This window comes from Sminthopsis crassicaudata, chromosome 3 (assembly GCF_048593235.1).
Source record: "Sminthopsis crassicaudata isolate SCR6 chromosome 3, ASM4859323v1, whole genome shotgun sequence".
NCBI lineage: Eukaryota > Metazoa > Chordata > Mammalia > Dasyuromorphia > Dasyuridae > Sminthopsis > Sminthopsis crassicaudata.
Window position 1 is genome coordinate 336032790 of NC_133619.1, and position 24911 is coordinate 336057700.

General features: G+C 36.6%; 1 protein-coding gene across 1 annotated transcript; it reads right to left on the minus strand.

The window, feature by feature from the left end:
* Window positions 1–1114: 1114 nt before the first annotated feature.
* Window positions 1115–24711, minus strand: LOC141561643 (transferrin receptor protein 1-like). The gene is made up of 19 exons (XM_074301538.1): window positions 24606–24711; window positions 18975–19041; window positions 17979–18186; window positions 17268–17484; window positions 14785–14931; window positions 14456–14558; window positions 13588–13707; window positions 12831–12929; window positions 12393–12532; window positions 11506–11657; window positions 10535–10654; window positions 8798–8883; window positions 8541–8604; window positions 8037–8104; window positions 7774–7835; window positions 7490–7571; window positions 2752–2973; window positions 2110–2238; window positions 1115–1483 (listed from the first exon to the last, which is right to left on the minus strand). The coding sequence occupies exons 2-19, from the start codon at window positions 19008–19010 to the stop codon at window positions 1253–1255; spliced, it is 2286 nt and encodes a 761-aa protein (XP_074157639.1). The 5' UTR covers window positions 19011–19041; window positions 24606–24711; the 3' UTR covers window positions 1115–1252.
* Between the last annotated feature and the right edge of the window lie 200 nt (window positions 24712–24911).

A 24911-nucleotide genomic window follows, 5' to 3' on the forward strand; every position in this document is an offset into this window, starting at 1 on the left:
ATGGAAGACACTGCTTCCGATAATGTAAGCTAGATCTGTAAGAGGTACTTGAAGTTTTGCACTGAAATTCTGACACAATGCAGGCATGTCAATTATAAGATGAGGGCATTTTACAAAGATGACCACCATTAATATCTTCTTAAAAAAAGAGAATAGTAATTGGGTTTGTTTCATTGATTTCATTATATTTGTGCAAAATACATTTGGGGAATGAGCCAATTTTACCTAAAATATTTTCTTTGTAATCTTCACATGTTCTGCTCAACAATAAGCTTATTTCCTTAAGGATTTGACTTTATCATTTATTCAAAAAGTTGTGTGGTCAGCTTAAATTTTAGAGTCAAGCCTTGTCTTTTGGCAGCACAAGTCAAATGCAAAACTTCTAGTATCTGTTCATAAGCAGCACCTGCTATTAAAATTGATTAAAAAAAACGACAGTATAACTGTCAATTATGAAGGCACTGCTTCCCATAATTATCTTTTATAAAAAAATGAAACTTTATCAGCTGTCACTGATAAAGACAAATATGTCTCAGTGCCAAATAAAAAGCTTCCCCATGACCTTAACTTTTTGGCCATGTATTCATAGTCAATATCAATCTGACTTAGTTCAGAGGGGAGGGGTAAAAAGTTCTTTGGCTTCTAATCTCTCCTCATGGAGAATTCTAGGATATACACCAGGATCATGTTCCTGTAATAATCACCAAATATAATTCAGGTAAATCACATCTAAATACTCCTGGCAAGGAAATCCTAGTCTTCTCCCTGGCTGGCTCTGTCTCATAGAGGGAAGAGAACTATCATCTCATAACCTCATCTCTTGGTCAAGAGCAAGAGATAAACTATTACAAGTGGACACTTAAAGTCCTCAGTAGTCATCTTCTTTCCCATGTTCAGGCTAACAGTTGTTGGATTAGGCCTTTAGAATTATTGGATCTCTGGTTCCCCCAGCTGCTTTTGGCTCTGTGCAAAGGGGATTAGTTGAGAGACAGTTAACACTGCAAATAACCTTAAATGGAGCCTACAAGATTAAAGGGAGTTCAGCTTGGCATGGGTGTAAAATATTCACCTGGCATTAAGTACAAGTACCTGCTCTGTACTAACTGCTAGGCAGGATTCAATGCTTAAATCTTAACGAAGCTTTTAGTTTTTTATGGTCCTGAAAATGTTGAATAAGACCAGTTTTTTTTGAGGACTACACTGCCTTATTATTCTCATATGAGTAGTGTGGGAATTTCATCTAAAATGTATTCTATGAGTCCCAAATATTGCCAGCTAATCCATTTGCAGCTCCTTGAATTGTCCAGGTAGCAAGGGCCAACTGGTTTCTCAACAGTGTTTCATTGAAGTTGATGTCTTTTTTCTTCAAAAGTTGTAAATGGCTTAACAAAGCTGAAAGAGTATGAGAGCCAGATCCCCAAAAGATATGACGGAAAGGAGTTTCCTTTGGAGACACATAGGGAGATAGGAAATTGTATTCTACCTAAAATGATAAAACAAAAACCAAAATTTACATATTAGAGAGTATGCAATTCTCTAACACATCTTTTCCCTGGATTTAAGAACCTTATCAACCAAACTCTTACCAAGACAGGAAATAAGACAACAGATTGAAAAAGAAATAAAAAAAAAAAACAACCCAGGACTTTTTAGATAGCCTAGATTTAAATTTATTTTGCTTTACTGTTCCTGTTGTAAAGAATTCCTTCCCTGACTTGGAAGTAGAACAAAATTCTTGTAAATATGCTGAATACAAAGCACAATGGGTCACACACAAATAGCAGGTATGGATATCTACAGGATGAAGTTCTTAGCCCTAAGGCAGTAATTATATATTAGGCGCTCAATATTCTGTAAAGTACAGTACCATACAAAATTTCCATTTACAGAAACTTGTAGTCTTTGAGGCTTTAGAAAGTGTTAAAGCCTCAAACAGCTCACTTGTCACCCTTTCTACTTTCTCTGTATGAATCCTTCACCCACAATTCTTCAATATGGAACTCTTTCCACCTGCTTATAAGTTCAATGCTAGCTTCAAGCTTCCCTTCAATAATAGTTGTTGGAATCTCTTCATTCTGTAGGTTTTTTTTTAAACTAAAAATTACTTACTTGCATGATCCGATCATTCATTTGTCTAATAGACAACACTTTGGAAGGGTGTTCTGATTTTAATCTTGCAGAAACCCTTTTAAAGTCACCACAAGCATTAAACAGCCACTTCAAACCCAGATTCAGGCTCTGGAATAGACAACAAAGTTTACAGGCTAAATGGGAATGTACTCTGTTCAAAGCTATTACCAAGGCCTTACTAATGGATTAGCATTTTCCCACCCTTCTAGACAGGGATAAAGCATTTCCCCACAAATTTAAGCACATGACAATGAAGACTTAGTTAATTTCATTTTGTGTTTTTGCTTTTTGCTGAGGTAATTGGGGTGAATTGACTCGCCCAGAGTCACACAGCTGGGCAGTGTCTGAGGCCAAATTTGAGCTCAGGTGCTCCTGCCTTCAGGGCTGGTGCCCTATACACTGCATCACCTAGGTGCTCCTGACTTCATTAATTTCAAAAATGTTTTTCTCTAACTTTCAAAATTCTATAGCTGACTCACGCAACTTTAATAATTAAATACTATATTTGATCTAGAGATTCAAGGAATACAAAGCCAAGTACAGTAGAACATTTAACTTGTCTGATCTAAAAACGATACTGAAAATACCTAAGAAAAAGACCAAACTTTAAATAATACAAACCTTTAACTCTGACTTGAATGGCAAAATTTTCCAAGTGAGTGTATCTAATTCTTTTATGTACCTTCCATATTCTAGGTACAAGTTAGGATTGCTGGCAAGAGTTATCAGTATTTTTCCAGTCACTTTTGCAGCTGCCTTCATCAGCTCTCCCAAATAAGGTATATCTTCTGACAGGTTCTTGTAAGTATCCAGTTTGGTGCCCAAATATCGGTAAGGAATATTCTAGAAAACAAACAAAATCTGATTACTATTAGAAAGCAATTTCAGAAGACTTGAACTCAGGCTTTCTTTCAAAGGGAAATAAAGAAAATATAAAGGGTATTGGACTAAAGCTCCTAACCACAATGAATTGTGAAGGCATTGAGACACTACTGCCAATTATGGGCCAGGTGGTGAATTAAGTGAGGAAAATGCAGGATCTCAAGGCAATTATATTCTAATAGAAAGGGGAACAAGATCAATACAGCTTAAATACAAGATGCACACAAAATACATGATGGGGAGGGTTCCAGAAGCAAAGGAACCAGGATGGGCCTAATGAACAAGTGGTGCCTAAGATGTGCTCTGAAGAAAAAGAGAGGTGAGGAAGGCCTGTCTTGGACTGTGTCCAAGAAACAAGAAGGCAAGTCTGACAGAACATGAAATAATTTGTCCAAGAAAATTGAGAGTATTATGTACTAAATAATCTTTGCTGTAACAGCTATCTTTCTATTAGATCTATAGATCAAAGAGGAAAAGGACCCGTATATACATTAAGTTATAGAAGTTCTTTTTTTGGCAATGAAGAACTGAAAACTAAGCATGCCCAACAACTGGGGAATGGCTGAAGTTGTGTAGGGATGTGATCAATGAAAGGGATGGCTTCAGAATAACCTGGGAAAACTTGGAGGAATTGACGTGAGCAGGACCAGAAGAACACAGTACAACAGGCATAACAGTCAAAGCAAGGCAGTCTTGGCAATGCCATGGCTTACTTTGGGATGGAGCTGGCAGATAATCTTCAGTGAAGAACTCTACAGGTCCCCCTGCCTTCCTCAGGCCTGAACTAAAGGACACCCTTATAGCTTAAATTTAATACTCTGCTGACTTCAAAATTTTTCTGGCCTGTAAGCTTCTTACCTCCAACAACATTCCCCATTCCTATTTTGGCCTAAGGATCCTCTTCCAAGCATGTGCATGTGAACACCACTATATTTCTTTTAGTTTTTGTCGATTACTAAAGGAACTTTTTTACAATGACTGGTTGAGAGTCTATATTATTTAAAAATCAAGCATGTCTAGTTACAACTCTTGAATTTTCCCTTTCATACCATTTGTCATTTTTGAATCTATCCCACTCTTTTCTCCCAGGGAATGAAGAGAAAATATTAAAAACTGTCAATGCATTAGACATGTCTCACCCATGCCCAGCACTGGAAAGTAGGTATTTGCAAAAGAATCTCTTCTCTAGAGGCAATCTTGGACGCTATACTTGAATGCCATGAATCTACTCCTTTCTCCCTTACAAGTATATCAACTTTCCTAATTCCCTCCACAAATTTCACAAGTTGAAATCTGTTGGATGAAGCTAAAGTGGTAATAAGGGGTAATAATATCTTTAGAGGCTTATTTGAACACAGTAGGGAAAAAGATTAATGAATTAGCCCTGCAACTTAAAAAGCTAGAAAAAGACCAAATTAAAAACCCTACCAAAAATCAAACTTAAAATACTAAAATTAAAAGGAGAAATCAATAATATTGAAATTTAAAAATCTACTGAATTAATAAATAAAACCAAGAGTTGGTTTTATGAAAAAGCCAATAAAATAGATAAACTTGGTAAATCTGACTAGAAAAAGGAAAGAGCAAAATCAAATTGTTAGTCTTACAAATGAAAAGGGGGAACTTTCCACCAAGAGTAAATTATAGAAATAAGGAGTTACTTTGCCTAACTTTATGCCAATAAATTTGATAAATTGCTTAAATAGTCCCATTTCAGAAAAATAAATAGAACAAGCTATTAATCAACTCCCCAGGAAAAAATTCCCAGGACCAGATGGATTTACATGTGAGTACTACTAAACATTTAAACAACTAGCCCGAATGTTATATAGACTTTGAAAAAATAGGGGATAAAGGCGTCCTGCCAAACTCCTTTTATGAGACAGACATGGTACTGATACCTAAACCAGGTAGATCGAAAACTGAGAAAGAAAACTATAGACCAATTTCCTTAATGAATATTGATGCTAAAATCTTAAATAAGATATTAGCAAAAAGACTTCAGAAAATCATCCCCAGGATAATACACCATGATCAAGTAGGATTTATACCAGGAATGCAGGGCTGGTTTAATATATAATACCATATTAATAATCAAATTAATAAAAACCATATGATCATCACAATAGATGCAGAAAATCCAACATCCATTCCTACTAAAAAAAAAATTTGATAGTATAGGAATAAATAGCCTTATTATTTAGAATACTCAGGAGCATATATTTAAGACTGTCAGTAAGCATAATATGTAATGGAGATAAACTGGAACCTTTCCCAGTAAGATCAGGAGTGAAACAAGGCTGCCCACTATCACCATTACTACTTAACATAGTACTAGAAAGGCTAGCCTCGGCAATAAGAGATTCAAGGAATTAGAGTAGGAAATGAGGAAATCAAACTATCACTCTTTGCAGATGCCATGATGGTATACCTAGAGAACCCCAAAGACTCTGCTAAAAAGCTATTAGAAATAATTCAGAATTTTAGCAAAGTTGCAGGATACAAAATAAATCCACATAAATCCTCAGCATTTTTATATATCACCAACAAAATGCAACAGCAAGAGATACAAAGAGAAATTCCATTCAAAACAAATATTGAGAGTATAAAATATTTGGGAATCCATCTACTAAAGAAAAGTCAGGAATTGTATGAGCAAAATTACAAAACACTTGCCACAAAAATAAATTCAGACTTAAATAACTGGAAAGACATCCAGTGCTCGTCGATAGGCCGAGCAAATATAACATGGCAATACTCCCCAACCTAATCTATTTAATTTAGAGCTATACCAATCAGATTCCCAAGAAATTATTTTAGTGACCTAGAAAAAACAACAAAATTCATATGGAAGAATAAAAGATCGAGAATTTCAAAGAAATTAATGAAAAGAAAAAGTCAGATGAAGGTGGTCTAGGTGTACCTATATTATACAGCAGCAGTAGCCAAAACCATTTGGTGTTGGCTAAGAAATAGACAGTTGATCAGTGGAACAGATTAGGTACCAAGGACAAAAAAGGATACCACTATAGCAATCTAGTGTTTGATAAACCCAAAGATACCAACATTAGGGATAAAAATACATTATTTGATAAACTGGGTCCATGATTTAGGCATAAAGAATGAGATCATAAATAGATTAGAGGAACAGAGGAGGAGGAAGGAATTTATAACTAGAGATTGGTCACAAAATAGAAGATTGTGATTACATCAAACTAAAAATTTCTGTACAAATGATACTAATTCAAACAATATTCGAAGGTAAGTAACAAATTGGGAAAATATTTTTATAGTTAAAGGTTCTGATAAAGGTCTCATTTCCAAAATATATAGAGAATTAACCCTAATAAGAAATCAAACCATTCTCCAATTGATAAATGGTCAAAGGATATGAACAGACAGTTATCAATGAAATTGAAACTATCCACTCATATGAAAGTGTTCCAAATCACTATTGATCAGAGAAATGCAAATTAAGACAACTCTGACATACCACTACACACCTGTCAGATTGGTTAAGATGACAGGAACAAATAAAGATGAATGTTGGAGGGGATGTGGGAAAACTAGGACACTAATGCATTGTTGGTAGAGTTGTGAAAGAGTCCAGCCATTCTGGGGAGCACCCTGGAATTATGCCCAAAAAGTTATCAAGCTTTGATCCAGCAGTACTGCTACTGGGCATATCACAAAGAAATACTAAAGAGGGGAAAGGGACCTGTATGTGCCAAAATGTTTGTGGCAGCTCTTTTCATAGTGGCTAGAAACTGCAAGATGAATGGATGTCCATCAATTGGAGAATAGTTGGGTAAATTATGGTGAATTCAGAAAGGCTTGGAGAGACTTGCTGAGAGAAATGAACAGAACCAGAAGATCGCTGTACACTTGAACAACAATGCTGTTGTTGTATGAAGATGTATTCTGATGGATGTGGATATCTTCAACATAAAGAAGATCCATCTCACTTCCACCTGATCAATGGACAGAAGCAACTACACCCAGAGAAGGAACGCTGGGAAGTGAATTTAAATTGTTAGCACTGTCTATCTATCCAGGTTACTTGTACCTTGGGAATCCAATACTGTAACACATGTAAAATGTATGAGATTGCCTATCATCTAGGGGAGGGAGTACAGAGAGGGGAGGGGAAAATCTGGAATGAATACAAAGGATAAAGTTACTTAAAAAAAAATTACTCATTAATACATACTGTCAAAAAAAAAAGGATAATTATTAAATTTATCAAAAAAAAAAAAAAAAAAAAAAAGGAAACAAGTTCAGAAGTTGTTTCTGTCTGTTTGACAGCAACAGGAACAACAACAAGAATAGCTACCATTTATATAACACTATGTTACTAGACAGTAGCTATATAATACTATGTGACTAGGCACTGTGGAAATAATGTGTGAAAACTCATTTTAAAGTACACAATAAAGTGACCCGTTGTAGTTTTGGTTTCTTTTTAAATGAAACCTACCTCACAAAAACGGAATGAAATTGATGGGATTCCAGAATAGGTAAGGAAAGGGTAACCAGCATTATCCAGTGAAAATGGCTCCCTGAAAGGAAATGAAGTATTATTGGTTTTAATGAAATAAATCATTAAAGTAAAATTTTAAAAGGATTCTGTAAAATCATACTATTTTAAATAAAGCCAACTACAATCTTTAGTGCATATGTGATTAAACTTGTGGGCCTTTTAAATTATAGGATTTTCGTTAAAATATTTTGTTTCTTTGTTCAAGTAGTATCCAAACTTACAAGTCACTACTGATCCAGTTAGTGTCTCTGAAGAGAGTCTTTCCTGTAACTGGATGGTTCACCTACATGCAAGAAAAATTAAATTGGCATCAATTTGATTGCTTTAAACTAACAATGAAGAGGATGAATATAAAATTAAAAACATACTTAACAAAGTAATTAAAAATAAATTATGTAAGGACCTTGTAGTACCTTCCCTATGTTGATAAAAATCAAACTTTATCTCAGGAAAACTATTCAAATCATTAATTTGAAACACTCACCTCTTTCATGATTTTCTCCATGAGTCCATACAATAAGGGACTGGCAGAGACTTTGAAGTTCTTTGAACCTGTGGCAAGAATCAACAATACTTATTTTTCAAAGTAAATCAGTGTTTAAATGTTTGATTTAATCTAATATAAACTATTTTTGATGGTCATGTCTATCCAATTTTAAATATTGGTGGGTTTCACTGTTTAATAATATAAACTATGCTAAATGATATTTTGACCTAGGAAAAATCAGATTGAATGCTTCTAGAAGTCAAACCAACATTCTTACCTTACACAGCTTAACAGAATACAGGCCAGAAACCCAAGAATAGCAATTTAGAGAAATCAAATTTAGTTAAATTTTGTTGCTCAGCAAATTCGTAGATATAAACTTAATACTACTCACTTACATTCTATTCAACATTAAACCACTGGAATTGCTGGTATAATTTCTATTTCCTGAGGCTACCTTACTTGTACTTAATACTGCAAATCTGTAGAACATAAGCTTACCAACAACAGCAGTGTCCAGATTGATGTATGTGACAACCTTTAGATGCAATATGGAAAGGTAAGCCTAAACAAGTAGGAAATTCAAGCAAAAAATTGTGACTACATAGTATTGGCTTTAAGAAAATTCAGTTTGAACTTGTTTTAATTGAATGAATTCAATTTAAAATGAAAAAGCATTTCATTTAAATCAATTAATATTCCCATGGGTAACTAATATCCTTAAGTTGTTTTTTTTAAGTAAATTATTGCCAATATACCTCTAGCCATTCAGTGGCGCCAACAGCTCCAAATTCTCCACCACTCCAGCTGGCAAAGACAATGCTTCTTCTGGGTTTATACCCATCTTAAAAGACAAAAAGAAAACTTAAGTTTTACTCTTTTTCTTATGGGTTTATACTCACCTTAAAAGACAAACAGATAATTTTGTAGTAGTTTTATTCTTTTTATACTTAATTTATAATTATAAATTTTATAATTATATAGTATATATATAAATACTTATATTTATATATTATATATAAATTATATTTAATTTATAATTAAGTTTTATTATTTTTGTTTCTGACTTTGCTTTCCAACATCTGTCTCCCCTTCCCTGACCTCTACACTATTAAGTAAAATTGACCAAAAAAAAAAAAAACCTCAGAATCCTCCACCAAGAAGTTTTATCTTCTCCAGGAACCAAGATTAGTCATTTTAAGAAAAAGGACATTTCTAAGTTTCACTTTGTCTGAAAAAAATATCCTCCCTCCAGAATCCAGGAATTCAGGCAAATCAAGTTAAAAAATGAACAAGTTTCTAGAAAGTACCAAGGCAAGTGATTCCTTACTCATGATAAACAATGTCTTTTCTTAAACCAGGACAATATGAAGCTAAATATCAAGAGATGAAAGTACATAAAAGCTGACATTAATTTTTAATGTCTGGAAGTAGTTATGTACATGAACAGCTGAATGAAAAATGAGACAATCCCTGCCCTTTAAGAAACTCATGCTAATTGTATAAGCAGTAAAAAAAAAAAAAAAAAAAAAAAAAAAAAAAAAAAAAAAAAAAAAAAAAGCTACTGGTTGTGTCATTTAAGAAGCCCCCAGAATCTAGAGAAGCAATGGCATGGCAGATAGCCCTTATCCAAATACCAATGAGGGCCCTGAGATAATGGCTGAACTAGTGATGGGAGCAGGGGAAGAAGTGGTTAAACATCTTGAGAGTGTGAGACAATAATTTTTACATCCTGTAAAAATACAACTAAGTATAACTTGTTTCTATAAACCAGTTAACAAGCTCTTCCAGTTCAGCTAAGGACTGTACATCCTATTTCATCCCAGAGATGAGAGCACCACTGGAGGGGAGGCCAGGGGTGTCCATGTGCACAGATGGTCAGACTGGTGCTTCTGTGAGATCACTGACTACACCACAAGGCCATGTGCTAGTGCAGGGGTGAGGTGCCTAGGGCCTGTATCTCAGAGTTAGCTGTCTCAAAAGATCTTTTCCCCATCTCCTGAAAGTGTCGCACTCCACCTTGGCTTTTCACTTTCCTCATACTCTCAATGCTTCTTCACCTCTTGACTTCCCCAATTCAAGACTCCCAAGAATTTCAGCTAAGTTCCCTAAGAGGCCTTTCTTCTGTTATGGTAGTTTGCACTTTAAACATAGCTCCTTCAGAACAGGGAACAGCTGATGTAGACAATACTAGTAAATACTTTAAAAATGCTTGCTAAAGTAATGTTACATATACAGCTTCCTCCACAGCCAGCAGATCAAGATGAAAAAGGAAAACTCAGCAGACGTCCTCACATTGCCATCTACAGAAACATTTCCTAAGAGTTTCCCATTTTAAAAAGGAAACTGTGACACTAGCCAATAGTTTTTATAATAGCCATACAATAGCCATACAATAGCCATAGTTTTTATAATACTGAGTTCCTGTTTTAAATAAAATACACAACTATAATTCAAAGTCACTTTATAAATTGTTTGTCCTGAAATAACTTTACCTTTAGACACCAAATCAGAAAATGCATTAGCAATCCCCAATAGAAGAGATGTGCCCACAAGAGATTTGGCAGCTCCAGGGCCCCAGGCATCCCTCTGGGCTCCTACTACAACATAGTGGTCTGCAAATAGAAAGATCATACTGATTCCAACACAATCTCATGTATTGACAACACTGTATTCCAAAGCCTATCACTCCAACCTTGCCATTTGTCCATTTAGCTTTTTCAAGCCTAGCTCTTACATTAAGGAAACTTTTTTGTAAAAACATGAGGGAAATAACCTGTCTGTTCCCTATGATAATGGTATAAAGGTCTTGTAAAAGGATGTATTAAGTAGAATGGAAGAAACAGGAAGATCCATAAGCAATTATTATTGGTCTATTCAAGAAAAGACTAAGAATTCAGTAGACTTGGCAAGGACTCAAAGGCTAAGTATTTTTGTGTGCTAGGTGCACAGTATAAGGGGTTCAACAAGTACCTCAGAAGCTCAACACTGGCTAATTTAGAATTACTCAAAATTCTATTTAACAATTAGTAAACAATTAACTCAGAAGCAGCTATTTCTCTAACTCCTGAAACTAAAAACTATAGTGTCAAATAATTATTTGAATTAAATGTTGGATAGATATTCCTAGTGAGAAGAATTGTTGTTTTCAAATGTATCTCAGCTTCCTAGAATGTTACAGAAATCACTCCAGCTAAAAATAATAAACTCTGAGACTACAACATTTAAGCAGCCAGTAACACTATGTGTTAAGTATCTGAGTGCACCTTTTTTTTCCTGAGACTGGGGTTAAGTGGCTTGCCCAGGGTCACACAGGAAGTGTTAAGTGTCTGAGACCAGATTTGAATTCAGTCCTCCTGAATTCAAACAGTGGTGCTCTATCCACTTTGCCATCTAACTGCCCCTATTACATATTATTTTAAAACACACACACGCATTAAAATAGGAACACCAAAGAAAGCCTCACCTGGTTCAATGCCTTTGACAACTCCAAAGATGTTGACAAGCTCTTTTTCCTCTAGCACATTGTTGACAGTCAGTCTAACATTTGTTTTTGAGTTCATCTTACATTTCTCATCTCCCCTCCAGGAAATCGGACAGTCTTCTCCATCCATTGCACTGAAGTGAAAGGAGAAAGGTGAATTGCCAGCTTCCTTATTTACCAAATAATCATCAGTAATATAGTGTTAAATGATGATACCAGGTCTTCACCTAAAGACATATCCTGCCAATAGAGGACGGGGTCTTCAAGAGCAGGGACTATTTCATTTTATTGTCTTTGTGCCCAACAAAGAGATGCTTATATATATATAGCATGGAAAGAGAATCAATTTAGTAGGTATGATGAAATTTAACTGGAATAAAATTCTACATTTAGTTGTCTAAAAATGCTATATTTTTAAAGTCAAAAGGACCTTAACAAGTCAGATATGGGGCAGCTAGGTGGAGCAAGTACCTGGAGCAGTACACAGAGCACCAGCCCTAGAGTCAGGAGGATCTGAGTTCAAATCCGGTCTCAGACACTTACTAGCTGTGTGACCCAGGGGAAGCCACTTAAGCTTAAGTGACCTGGGAAAGGCAGGTGGGCAGACAGGAAGGAAAGAGACAAGGAAGGGAGGATCACCAGAGTCCAACTCTCATTTTACAGAGGTCTAAAACCCAGCACTCTTTCCATTTGCTACAAGACTAATAACTTATTTATGTCTTCAGGTAGACCAAGCCTTTTATTTCAAGCTTTTCCTATTCTCCCCAACCAAATCTACCAAACTTTGCACTCACTCCAAAATGTCTTATACAAAGATAACTATACAAAGATAACTTATACAAAGATAATTATACAAAGAAACTTCTTACTTAAAGAGTTGCAATGCCTGTGATCTGGAGATTGTTTGGACAGGAATATTAGGTAATCCTGATGACTGTGATGGTGGGAACTGAGTGTGATTAAAGGAAGGGAATCCAGGTGTAAAGGGGTCACCTGTTCCTAGATGAGCCTGTTAAAAGAAAAAAAAAATCTATTTCAAGAATGTATGAACTAAAAATGCCAGTTTCCATCAATGACGCTTGATTTCATCTGTACATATGACCTGTGCTTGGAAGATCACATAAGGCTTCTAGAATGGTACAGAATTTCCAACTAATGGACAAAAATCAAAGTCAGGCCTCTCAAAAATGCATCCTCTAAGGATCAACTATTTCTGCGATATATACTGCCCTACCTTCCTTGGATTTGAACCAAATCCAACTACTTCTAGAGAATTTTCAGCACAGACAGAGGGAAAATAAACTTACATGTCCAAAGGGTACAACCTCTGCATCAACAATATCAAAATCAGAACGGGCAAGGTAAATCAAGACACCAGCAGCATTATAAGCTTCAGCATTTTTAACCTGGAGGGGAAAAATGAAAACAGCAATATTTGACATTTTATTGACAGCAAGGTTTGACATTTTAGTCTAATATAAAAGTGAGTTGAGGATTATGATATTTGGTTTTATGTTTCTACAATATATAGGGCTTCCAACCAAATGAGTAGACAAATGGACAGGACTGGAACCAAAAAAAGCAGGAGGCAGAAGTTCAGCTCACTATAACAGAACTAAATTTACATCAATTAAAAAGTAGTGAGAACCTATCCCTAGATGTGAAGACGAAAGACAGTTCCTCAAGGAGTATCCTAACAGGAGACAAAGCAAACAGGGATGGGTTCACCAACAAGTATTGAAATACTCCAGACATAGGATGATGAAAGTTTGCACTAATGGTGGCAATATCAGGAGAGAAAGGGGCATACTAGAAAGCTGTAGCAGGTGAAAATTACTGCCTTGGCATTTTGAACCTAAGGAAGTGGGAGAATAGTTGCCCTCTACAGCACCTGGCCACAGGCTGACACTTTTAGAATTGATTCTCATGTTGCTTGCCTTCTCAATGGGTGGGAGAGGCATCAGGAAAGAAATTTAGAAATTATAAACTTTTGAAAATAAAATTTTAAAAGTTTTAAGAATGTTACTCTCTCCTTAGTATTATCCTAGCTAAAAACCTACTCACCTTCTCCGCAAAAGGCAGTTTCCCAGCTCTAAGTAAAACGATAGATCCATTGATAGAAGTTTTTGACTTTAGTTGTTCAAAGTCCGCTTTAGTGCCATAATTAGCATAAACTAGTGTACCCTAAAAGAAAAATAATTGTTTTAAGTCACCATTCCAGTAGGTTAACTCTAAGTTAATTAACCCTTAATTGTATGACAGTAAAAGACTGTTGTGATAGTACCAATAGAGTAACTAATACTCTGAATATGACATCTACTTAAGAGCCTTAGAATGAAATGTTACTTGTACAACTGAATCCCTATGCTTAAAAAGAGCACCTAGGCATTGCATAGTAATGGTTAAATTTTAGATTTTTTGAAAGAGTAGTTTGGCTTGAGTAGTAACTAGAAACTTTTAAAAGTCACTGGTAATCATCTTTACACTAAATGTGTGCTAGGGGACTACCTAGAGCAAGTGAATATTTGCTATTGCAGAATCAGGAACAGAGCTGTGAAAAATCCTTTCTCTAGTAAGGTAAAGAAATCAGCCACCAAAAAGTCAATAATCCATGCCCATAAAAGAGGTTATCCTAGAACTTTCTGGCACTTTGTTTCATTTTCATACTGTTTCAAAAAGCTACTTCTAAATCGACAAGTTGTCTTGTGTCAAAATTAAGTTTATATTTGTAGTCATTGAACAGAATTCATATTTTGGGTTTTTTGCATTTAAGTATCTAGAATACAAAGAAGCTAATCTGGGTTTAGCTAGAAGTTATGAATCCAGGCAAAATGGCCAGGCTTAACAGTTATGAAGAGTCAAAACTCTCTTTAAGCCAAACCAAAGCTAAGACATAGAGGTTTAATAATTTTCTACCTCACAATTCACTTACCTTTGCTGTTGAATTGGCACTGTATGCCACATAACCATCTATAGACATAAAATCAACTCTCTTTCCACTCTCATCCAATATGGTCACCAAGTTCTGAAAATCACTAAAAAAAAAAAAAATATATATATATATACACATACACACACATATAGTAAAACCTTCTCAAAATAATGAAGTTGCTTTAATTGGTTAATGCTTTGATTAGGTAACAATGGCTGGCTAACATTATCTAGAATTGAATTTAGCCTTATTAATGAGTCAACAGTTATTTTAAAAAGATCTCACATTTTAAAAGAGCTGCTTTATAAAATTTACCATTATCAACATACCTGTTTTTAACCTGTAATTTAACATAATGAAAATCTCTCCAGACTTTATCCATTTTTAATCCCTTCCACTGCTTCAAAATGAAATATCCAAATGTTTCATCTTCTTTTGAGCCAGCCTCATGAGAAGCATAGTTCTTGCTTAAGGTGCTAGAAAGAAAGAATGTTCAAAATTTCACTGTTTTTTAAGTTTCTCAGAGTACAAATCTATTCAAATTCTTGAAAATGAATTCACAGTACTTAGTCCACAGTGCTACCAGGTTTCTCTTCCTAATGGAATATTTCAAAAAAGCAAAATGCAAGCAGAATCAGCTACATCCAGAAAGGGAACACTGGGAAATAAGTGTAAACAGTGAGCATTGGTTTTTTTGTTTTGTTTTGTTTCTTTTCCCAGATTATTTTTATCTTGTGAATACATTCACTTCCTTTGCAACAACAACAAAATTCGGTTCTGCACATACATATTGTACCTAGGATATACCATAAGATATTTAATATGTATGGGAATGCCTGCCATCTAGGGGAGGGGGTGGAGGGAAGGAAGGGAAAAAACAGAACAGAGTACAAGGGATAATGTAAAAAATTACCTATGCATATGTTATAATTATAAAAATTAACAAAAATTTAAAAACAAATAAAAATGTCTTCCTTTCTTCTGCTTTGACATTCTGTTCATTTTATCTGCCTCTAGGCTCCTTTTCCAGAGCCCTGTGATGCCTCCCAGTAAGAGAATCTTAGCCTCTCATCTGCACCTTACTACCTTTGAGGATGCTGTACAATCTAGATTCCTGTAATGCTGGTACACTTTAAGCATCCTCCCTTTATTTTGTTTGAGCTGGACAAGAGCTCTCATTTTTTGTTTGTAATCCCAGTATTTAGTATAGCACTTGACATAGACTGATATGTCACTAGGTCGTTAAACCTTTATAATCCAAACTAAAGATGGGACTTAAAACAATAAAAACAATCTTATTGCCTATGTTGCATAGTTGAGGTTCTGGAAGTAGTGAAATAAGGAAGGAACTATGTATCTAAGTGCTTGTTGTGGTCTACTTGGATTTCCTCTAGGTACCTAGCACTGGAGACCAGTACCTGAGTTAGCTGAATACACTTACATGAATTAAGAAACTATTAACAGATCTATTCAACATCTCAAAGGAGGACAACTTGGAAAATAGGAGTAGGAAGTGGATGGGTAGATAAGCAAATAGATAAATAAGGGATGGGTATAGGTGTACATTAAAGAAACAGTGCAATAAAAAGTTTGATAACCTAAAGAGTCTTGAAAATTCAAATACGGAATAGAATAATATTCTAAGAGGAATTTTCAGTCTTTCTTTGCAAAGAACCCAAACATCCCAATTTTTTTGTGATTTCAGTCAGTTTCAGTTGTGTTGGCCTTCCTATGATGCCCATTCAGCAAGCACCTGTGGCTTTCTACTGCCTCTAGGATAAATTATTTCCTCAATTTAAAAGTGTTTCACATACTGACCCTTCACCTATCCTTTCCAGTTTCATTACACTGGCTATCCCATAAGTCTTACTGAAGTTTTCAGATATGATTTTAAAACAGCACCCCTAGAACTTCTTCATGTTCTCTGGTCTAGCCCAACTTGCCTTCTGTTTAATGAATGCTGGGCCTGAAGTCAGCAAAATCTAAAATTCAAATCCAGTCTCACACTTAGCCTGTCTTAAACCTAAGAGGTATGCCTCAAATGTCCTCAATCTGTAAAATAGATGCTAGAGTTGTGAAGATCAAGTGATAATCCTGGCAAAATACACTGCAAATCTTCAAGTGTGTTCCATACATGCTAGCTCTCATAACTCTCATAAAAGTATAAATAAAAGTATAATACTTTTGCAACCTAAGTTTCTTCCCTGACATTCTAATTATCAAGTAAATGCCTTTATATTCTAAAATACTGCCTCCATGAAGTCTGTCCTTGGTTTCTGTAATCTGGCATGTTTCTAGGAGTCTTTCAATCTGTGATCTTTCCTTTGGCTTTCTTCTCTACATCCCTTCTATATGGATCCATTGTACTTCTCTCAGTTTCCTTCCATCTTAGTCATACATTTCTAACTATGGATAAATGCCTATAATGAGATATCTCCTTAGTATTTCCATCCCGAAATCATAATTTACATTTTCATTTTTGAAGACTAACTACCATCCTCACTCTAGTCACATCTCATCCATTCTCGGCCTCAAAAACTTATTAACATCAGGTAGTAACTACCTGATGTTAATAACAGCCCAACAATTCTCCACCTCTATACTCCTCCCTTCTAAGTTTAGAATGCTCTTATTCATCATTTTCTTAATTAAACTTAGGATGTACAATATACATATAATTATGCAAGAGATGCACCAAACACTTATAATGTGTTGCATAGACAGAAATTACTTCATACCTGGAAATGATTCTATCCATTTATCTTAAGGAGTCTCTTAATTGCAAAATAAGAAACAGCCACCAAGTTCTTACCGGACTGTGTCAGTAAGATTGTTAGCATCCCATCTCTGTGACAGAATCGCATCGAAGGCAGCCCAAGATGATTCAGCTTTAGGCTCCAAGATTGGAGGGACTTCTGATGAATTTGTTTCTACTTTCTTAGTTGGTGCTATTTCTCCATTGGAATTACTTGAACATTTATCGTTGTTTTCTAGATGTTTACAATAACTGAAGTAGCTAACCATAAATCCTAAGGATGAACAAAAAGAGTTAACATCTAAGGCATAATTCTAAAAGTAATTTTTAAAATTTTATCTTATTTACAAAATTCTAGAGGTAAAAGGGATTGTGAGTCTATCCCCTCTCAGTTTATAAATGAGTTATCAGGCACATGTAATCACTGATTTTTTTAAACCTCAAATAAGCCCAAAGTCAAGCAAACAAAACCAACCTCTCCCCACCCCCCAAATGCCAAAAAAGGTCTAACTGTTGTTAGTAACTGGTATATAGCAGCTTACTATATTGCATATGATTATGTAAATACCAGTGATTAGTATTTGATGCAATTTTAGTACTAAAAAAAAAAAAAGATATCTAGGTTGACATTTTATACAAATAAAGGAATTGGTATACATATAGCCAAAATTCCTGGGCTGGTATTTTCTATAACTCTTTCTCAGTGAAAAGGTTAGCCTAACAAAGTAGAAGAGGCACAAAAGGCATGAGTGCATTCTTCCTCCTTACCAATCAAGAAGAAGATAGTAATAGCAATAATCCCAAAGCAGATGTTTCTAATGTTTTTTCTTTTGGTGGCATGGGGACGACTATTCTCTATGTTGCTTTCACCATGGTGTTCTTCATCTGCAGGCATTTTCATCTCCACATTACTAGTGTCACCACTCCTTTTCCGGGATAAACTAAAACGTGTGTATGAGAGTGGTTCTCCACTAAACTGAGGTTTAAAGAGAAACAGATGAAAGAATGAAAAGAATTAGTCATGCTAGAAAGAGGGAAGCACATGACTTTTTGGCTTTACTTCTCTCCATATATGCCCTTACAGGTACCTAAAAAAAAAAAAAAAAAAAACACCTTATTCTTAGTTACAGAAGTCCCTTCCTTTACAGTCTTACCACTGAACTTCTAGCTCTTCTTGGGAGCTGCTTTCCTCAAACTTGAACTAAAAGTACTTTTCTTCTAGGGCATTGTGCTTTGCATTTAAAGCTTCTAAAGGAAAGTGCTCTCTGATTAAGCATAATCTATAACTGCTCCCTGAAGGAGGAGGTGGGCCTCAAAACCAAATTACTCACAAATGGAAAAACAAAAACACTCATTCATGCAATAACAACTCTTCTCCTGCCCTCCTCACAAGCAATTCTGGTAGCATTTGATATCCTTCCTACTTTTATCACTATAGTCATGGCCATGCTTATCAGAAAGCACTTTTACTAATGGAGCAGGCACTGTGCTCTATTGACACTGGGAATATCAAGACAAAAACCAGTCTCTACTCAAAAAGCAAACATTCTATCAAGGGAGATATGCTATAAATACTAAATATAAAGAATAAAGAGCAGCTGGGAACAAAGGAGATCAGGACTTCCAATAGAAGGAAGTGACTGAGTCTATGAGGTGTCATGAAATGAAGCCACAAGAGTGGAACCAAGCTTAGAAAGGCTTAAAAAGCCATGATACTTAACACCCAGGAAGACTCACCAAGAATACATGTAACATAAATCTTACCAGGTTAGAGATTGCTGACCTGGCTTGGTCCATCATACCGAATTCCTGTACCAACTGCTCCACTCACCTAATAAGGTAAAATAAGGGGAGTTAGTATGTTAAGAGGATGGCTCAATATCTTAGTTTCTGTACCAGATCTTAAAGCCTGTTTAAATAAAGCCATAAATATGAAAAAGGTTATTTTATGCATTCACTTTCTTTGTTTTTCATTTTGTTGCCTATGTCATCCAGGCAAACACCACTGTACCCATTTAGGAATAAATACTGAGGACAATGTGCTACTAAATTTAGTCCTAGATTTCTTTAAGCAAGCAAAGGAAGATCAGTCACCAAATAAGGACAGTCAGCAGTCACTGTTTAGGGGAAAACTTAGTCATGAAAGGACCCTATCCTATTTGTTCTATGAGTTCTTCCCCACAAGGCTTCTGAGCTCCCCAAGACATATGCAATAAGGATGTTTGAAAATAACAAGAGTGAAATCCATCTCTGCTCACTTCACTTTTCTCAAAAATCCTTCAATGGCTTCCTCTACTGGAGTTCAAACTCAAGAGCTTTTAACCCCAGGTAGCCTGGCACAATTTTAACTGCAACCTTCCCTTTTATAATCTTTAATACATTTTGTCCTTTCTATATTGCAGGAGTTAGAAATATGGCACTTTTTTTTTTACACTAGAGAAATTTGGTTGTTTTAAACTTTTATGGGGTGCTTATAGTAGAATTTGTGTTAAATATTTGGTTATAGACTATATTATTGTGTAATAAAACAAGGATGCCCATTATTACCACTATTACTCCATATTATACTAGAAAAGTTGGCTTTAGCAATAAGAAAAAGGAAAATTAAAGGAATTAGAATATTGTATAATATAATACCACACATATTTTATACATCTCTAAGTTTCTAAATGTGCCATTTGTTGGTCTTTACCTTCAGTTTCTTCAAAACTCCCAAAAAATTCTGACTTAATTTTTCATGACTTGAGATATATGGAAACCTTGATGGGGAACCCCGAGATGATAAAAAGATAACTCATCTTACTAAAAAGATACTTTGTGCCATCAAACCAATCACTCTACTTTGTGCTGGAGAATACAAGAACAAAAGTCTATCTTCAGTGAGCTCACTGGAAAACACACTTTGACAGGTAGATAAGCAAATACAAAAAACAGAAGGTAGATGCAGATGGAAGATTCACTCAAAACATAATGGCTTACCAGGAGAAAATCAGCAAAGATTTCTATTAAAAAATCACATTTCAATAGTGCTTTAAAGGAAAGTGGGAATTTCAAGGCAATATCCCATTTGGGAACATCCAATAGGCCAATTCAGCTGGGGTACCTAGAGCAAACAAGGGGGGCGGGGGGAGAAACGTGTCTAAGGACAGCAATTACATGTAGGGGAGGTCACATTGCCTGGCCACACTCAGGCTTCTCACTTGGGTGGCTCTATGTAAAAGGGGAGAGCAGGTGCAAAGAGACCAGAGGCTACTGCTTAAGTTACAGTGATACTCCAGGCAAAGTGATCAGGGTCTGCATTAAAGTTATTAGGCCTAAAGGGAGGGAAAATCAACTTAGTAACCAAGGGGAAACAGGGGCAAAGGGAGCATCTAAAACCTACAGCAAGCATTATTTGTAATGGGGAGAAGCTGGTCACATTCCTAAGAAGATCAGGGGTGAAACAAGGATGTCCATTATCACCACTATTACTCAATATTGTACTAGACAAGCTGGCTTTAGCAAGAGGGAAAAGAAATTAAAGGAATTAGAATAGACAATGAGGACATAAAATTATATCACTTCTTACAGATGTAATATTCTATAATATTCTAGAGAATGCTAGAAAATTATCCAAAAATCCACTGGAAACGACTCACAACTTTAGCAAACTTGCAGGATATAAAATAACCCCATGCAAATCAGCATTCCTATATACTGACAAAGTTCGGCAGCAACAAAAAGGGTGAGCTAATATAACAAAAATGACAATTCTACCTAAATTCAATTGGTCCATTTGTCCAGTGTCATACCAAACTGCCAAAAAATTATTTTATAGAACTAGAATATCAAAATTCATCTGGAAGAACAAAGGGTTAAGAATATTAAGGGAATAAAAAAAAAATTATAAAAGGATGGTGGCTCGATAGTACCAGACCTAAAACCATTATAAAGGAGCAGTCAGCAGAACTATTTGGTACTGGCTAAGAAATACAGTGGTGGATCAGTGGAATGAATGAATAGATTAGCCACATATGACAATAACGAGTATACTAATCTAATTTAATAAATCTCTAAACTCCAGTTTCTGAGATAAGAACTCACAAAAATTGCTGGAAAAATGGAATATGTCAGAAACTTGGCATAAACTTACATCTACACCATATACCAAAATAAAGTCAAACGTGTATAGAATATGGACATAAAGGGTGATACCATAAGCAAATCAATAATTTTAATTTATTAAATAACTGAAGCAAGAGATATAATAATTAGACCAAGAGATAATTTATCTACCAGACCTTTGGAGAGGGAAGGAATTTATGACCAAAGAACTAGAGAACATTACAGAATGCAAAATGGACAACTTTGATTACATTAAAAAAATTTTTACAGGAAAAACCAAAGGATTTGCATGAGAATAAAAGGAGTTGCTTCCTAGTTAATAAAGCTGAATGCTTACTAGCACATTCCTATACTCTACATAAGAACAAGCATGTAGTACTCAGGAGTCATAAAAGGGTTAAATTTGTAGGTTTTGGAATTATCTACAGAGATGACAGGTGAATGCATGAGACCTACTATAATCAAGAAAGGACTAGGATCCAGCTACTTTGTGTTACCTTTGTTCCCGTTTTTATGTCTAAAATGACCAACTGATTTCTCCCTAGCCTCTCCAAGGCAGGGAATGCATTGAAACTTTGAGGGAGATTTTAAAATAGGATAGGGGTCCTAACTTTTCAACAAGCAATTGGAGAAGAGCTTCAAAGAGCTTCTCAGAAGCTAGATGGCATAGTGGATAGCAATTCATCTCCCCCAGTTAAAAAATTAGGGCTCAGCTATATGAGTGAAAACAAATTACTTAACCCAGTTTCCTCATCTATAAAATAAAGGAAATGGCAAATCATTCCAGTATCTCTGCAAAAACAAACAATAACAAAAAAAAAAACACTCCAAAGTGTCCAAAAGAGTCAGCAAGATATCACCACAAGGACAGTAATAGCCTGAAAGCAAGAACTGTACATTTCAGGTATTTCAAAAATTATATCTGACATATATAGGGTTCTAGTTAATTTTAGGTTTAGATCATGCTTGATAATTATCTTTTTTAAAAACAAAATTATCAAGAAACAATTCTACAGGTTCTGAAGTGTAGCCAGTGGTTCAATAGTATAGCTATTTCACATGACTCTCAAAATATATGCAAATAAATAGCATTTTCTATGAAATTATTTCAGTTGACTATAATGTAAATTATACATTATCTGCGATTCCTAGGAAACTAGACTGAGAAATTAGCTCGAAATATGTTGGAAATTTTTTTTTTTTTTTTTGAGGCTGGGGTTAAGTGACTTGCCCAGGGTCACACAACTAGGAAGTGTTAAGTGTCTGAGATCAGATTTGAACTCAGGTCCTCCTGAATTCAAGGCTGGTGCTCTATCCACTGCGCCGCCTAGCTGCCCCTTATGTTGGAAATTTTACTGGGGGTCCCTATGCCTAAAATCCCCCCCCAAATGCCCCAATATTGCAAAAGCAAAACAGAAAAGTGATCAATGACTCCACAAAATTCTACAAACCCAGGAGTGGTTAGATGTCAGCAGAATTTACAGATTCATATATATATTTTAAAATACTCTTTCTGGAATAGCAAATCATTGACTTGACTTGTCAAGTTGATGTATCCTTTTTAAAAACAGGATTTCGTTAATGTTCTGTTCGTCAATGAAGAATAAGGTAGATGACATAACTGGTTTTTATTATTTAGAGTTTGAATATTATTTTTAAAATGAGAAAAACATTATGTAACAACATTCCCTTTGGACTACCAATTAACAACCAATTTAAAAGTCCCCATGCTGCGTCAGGCACTGTGATAGATGGGGGGCTTATTCAAACCAAAATGAAATGCTTTTTGCTAGAAATGTTACTAGCAAATGCCTCTTCCTTCTTGGGGCGCAACAATTTATGTAAAAACGAACTTTCCCAAAGCCAGTAGTTGACTCCAGCTTTGCTCCTATAGAGGATGAAATGGGAATGAAACATCTTATGGGAATGGCTCCATTCTCCAGACGGGCTAAAGCCGCTCCCTGCTCCCCGCTCCCCCCGCCCCCCCGCCCCCCCACACGCACAGCCATTGTTTCTATCACACAGGTAGGAGGGAGGAGAGACTGTTCTGTGGTATACACTACTGAAAGCATAATTGCCAAGCAGTATGGGGCAAATGGATGGACTTCAGCTTTTAAATTTCATGGTCAATCAGGTCAAATTTCTGAGCCTAGAAGAGATCACTGCATCTGCATCGTGTATTCCAAACCTATCTCTCAAGCCAGAAGGAGATATCAGGTGTCAAAGGAATCAGGGACAAAACTGCTTCCTCTTCCAACTTCCCTAAGGCACTAGGTGGATAGCAACTGGCTCAAAGCAACGCTGGTCCTTCGTAAAAAAAATTAGAGATACAAGATAGAGATTTCCAGCTGCTAACCTAGGTTTATCCTGCAAGCTGATTGAAGTGGCAATATCAAGATCTTAGGTCTGATATAACATCAGGGAGAAAAAAAGCTCTGCACTTGAAATGCCCTTTAGTTCACAAAATACTCAAAAAAAATTTCAGGGGTGAATAAAGGGCTGACACTTTACAAGCTTAGGCGAACCTGCTCAAATTCACTGGGAAAAATCGCGAGTAACAGAGTAGTGAAAAAAGCATCCCCTCCATCTTCCGGGGTGCTGGGATCTCCCCTTACAAAATTCAAACCCCAAGTACTATGCCTATTATTTCCCATACGATATTCCCTGAAATAGATTAAATTAGTTTTTCGACCAAATGTGAAAGATGAGTTCTAATCCAAATAGCCACGGACGGACTACCCAGATCATGCTCACGACCCTTTGGTAGCTTCACCTCACATCTGGGCCCTCACCATCCCCAATTTCCTTCCCAATCTGGAATCTGCCCCTTCCCCAAAGTTATTTTTTATAGTTTTCCTTTTTCTTTTTAACCAGGCAATTGGGGTTAAATAACTTGCCCAGGGTCACACCGCTAGGAAGTGTCTGGGGCCACATTTGAACTCGGGTCCTCCTGACTTCAGGGCTGGCGCTCTCTCTATGCACCGCGCCACCGAGCTGCCCCAAGAGTCCTAAATTTTAAGTCTATTTTAACAAAAGCAAAAGCGCTCCGGGGTGCGCGCTGCAGCAGCCTCTATCTACCAGGGCGGGAGGGCCCGGCACGAGGCGGGGGACAGGGACTGCAAAGCCCCTCATGACGTGCGCGGGGCCTCGGTGGGCGCCGGGCGAGGACTCGAAAAGGGGCAGGGGGAGAGAGCGGGGAGCCGGCTCCGTTGTGCGCTGCACAGCGGCGAGCGGGAAAGAACAGCCTGAGCGCGGGGGCGCCCCATGAGCCCTGTGCTCCAGGACACTTACATGCGATACTCCACCGCCGAAGCCGAAGCTGCTGCAGAAGCACGCGCCGCTGCCGCCGTCCGAGCAGAGAACAGAAGGTCCGCTGCCGCGCCGCGGCGCACAGGAGCTGCGGAGCGCGGGCTCCCAGCCTTATAAGGAGGACAGGCCCGACGTCACTTCCTCTCTCACCTGCGCACCTCCACCCCTCCCAGCGCCCCGCTACCCCGGCGGGAGGCAGAAGCCACCCTAAGCCCTCCTCCCGCGGCGTTAGGAGGCGCCTGGGAAAGCAGGCGAGAAGGCGCCCAAAGCTTGGGGGCCGGCAGAGCC

What these genes read in the sequence shown, in the direction of transcription:
- LOC141561643 (XM_074301538.1), bottom strand. Translation starts at nt 19,010, where the DNA reads ATGATGGACCAAGCCAGGTCAGCAATCTCTAACCTG. An exon ending in GCGCCACTGAATGGCTAGAG is followed by an intron (nt 8,605 to 8,797) that starts GTATATTGGCAA and finishes CTACTTGTTTAG; the next exon opens with GCTTACCTTTCCATATTGCA. An exon ending in TCTGGACACTGCTGTTGTTG is followed by an intron (nt 8,105 to 8,540) that starts GTAAGCTTATGT and finishes TTCTTGCCACAG; the next exon opens with GTTCAAAGAACTTCAAAGTC.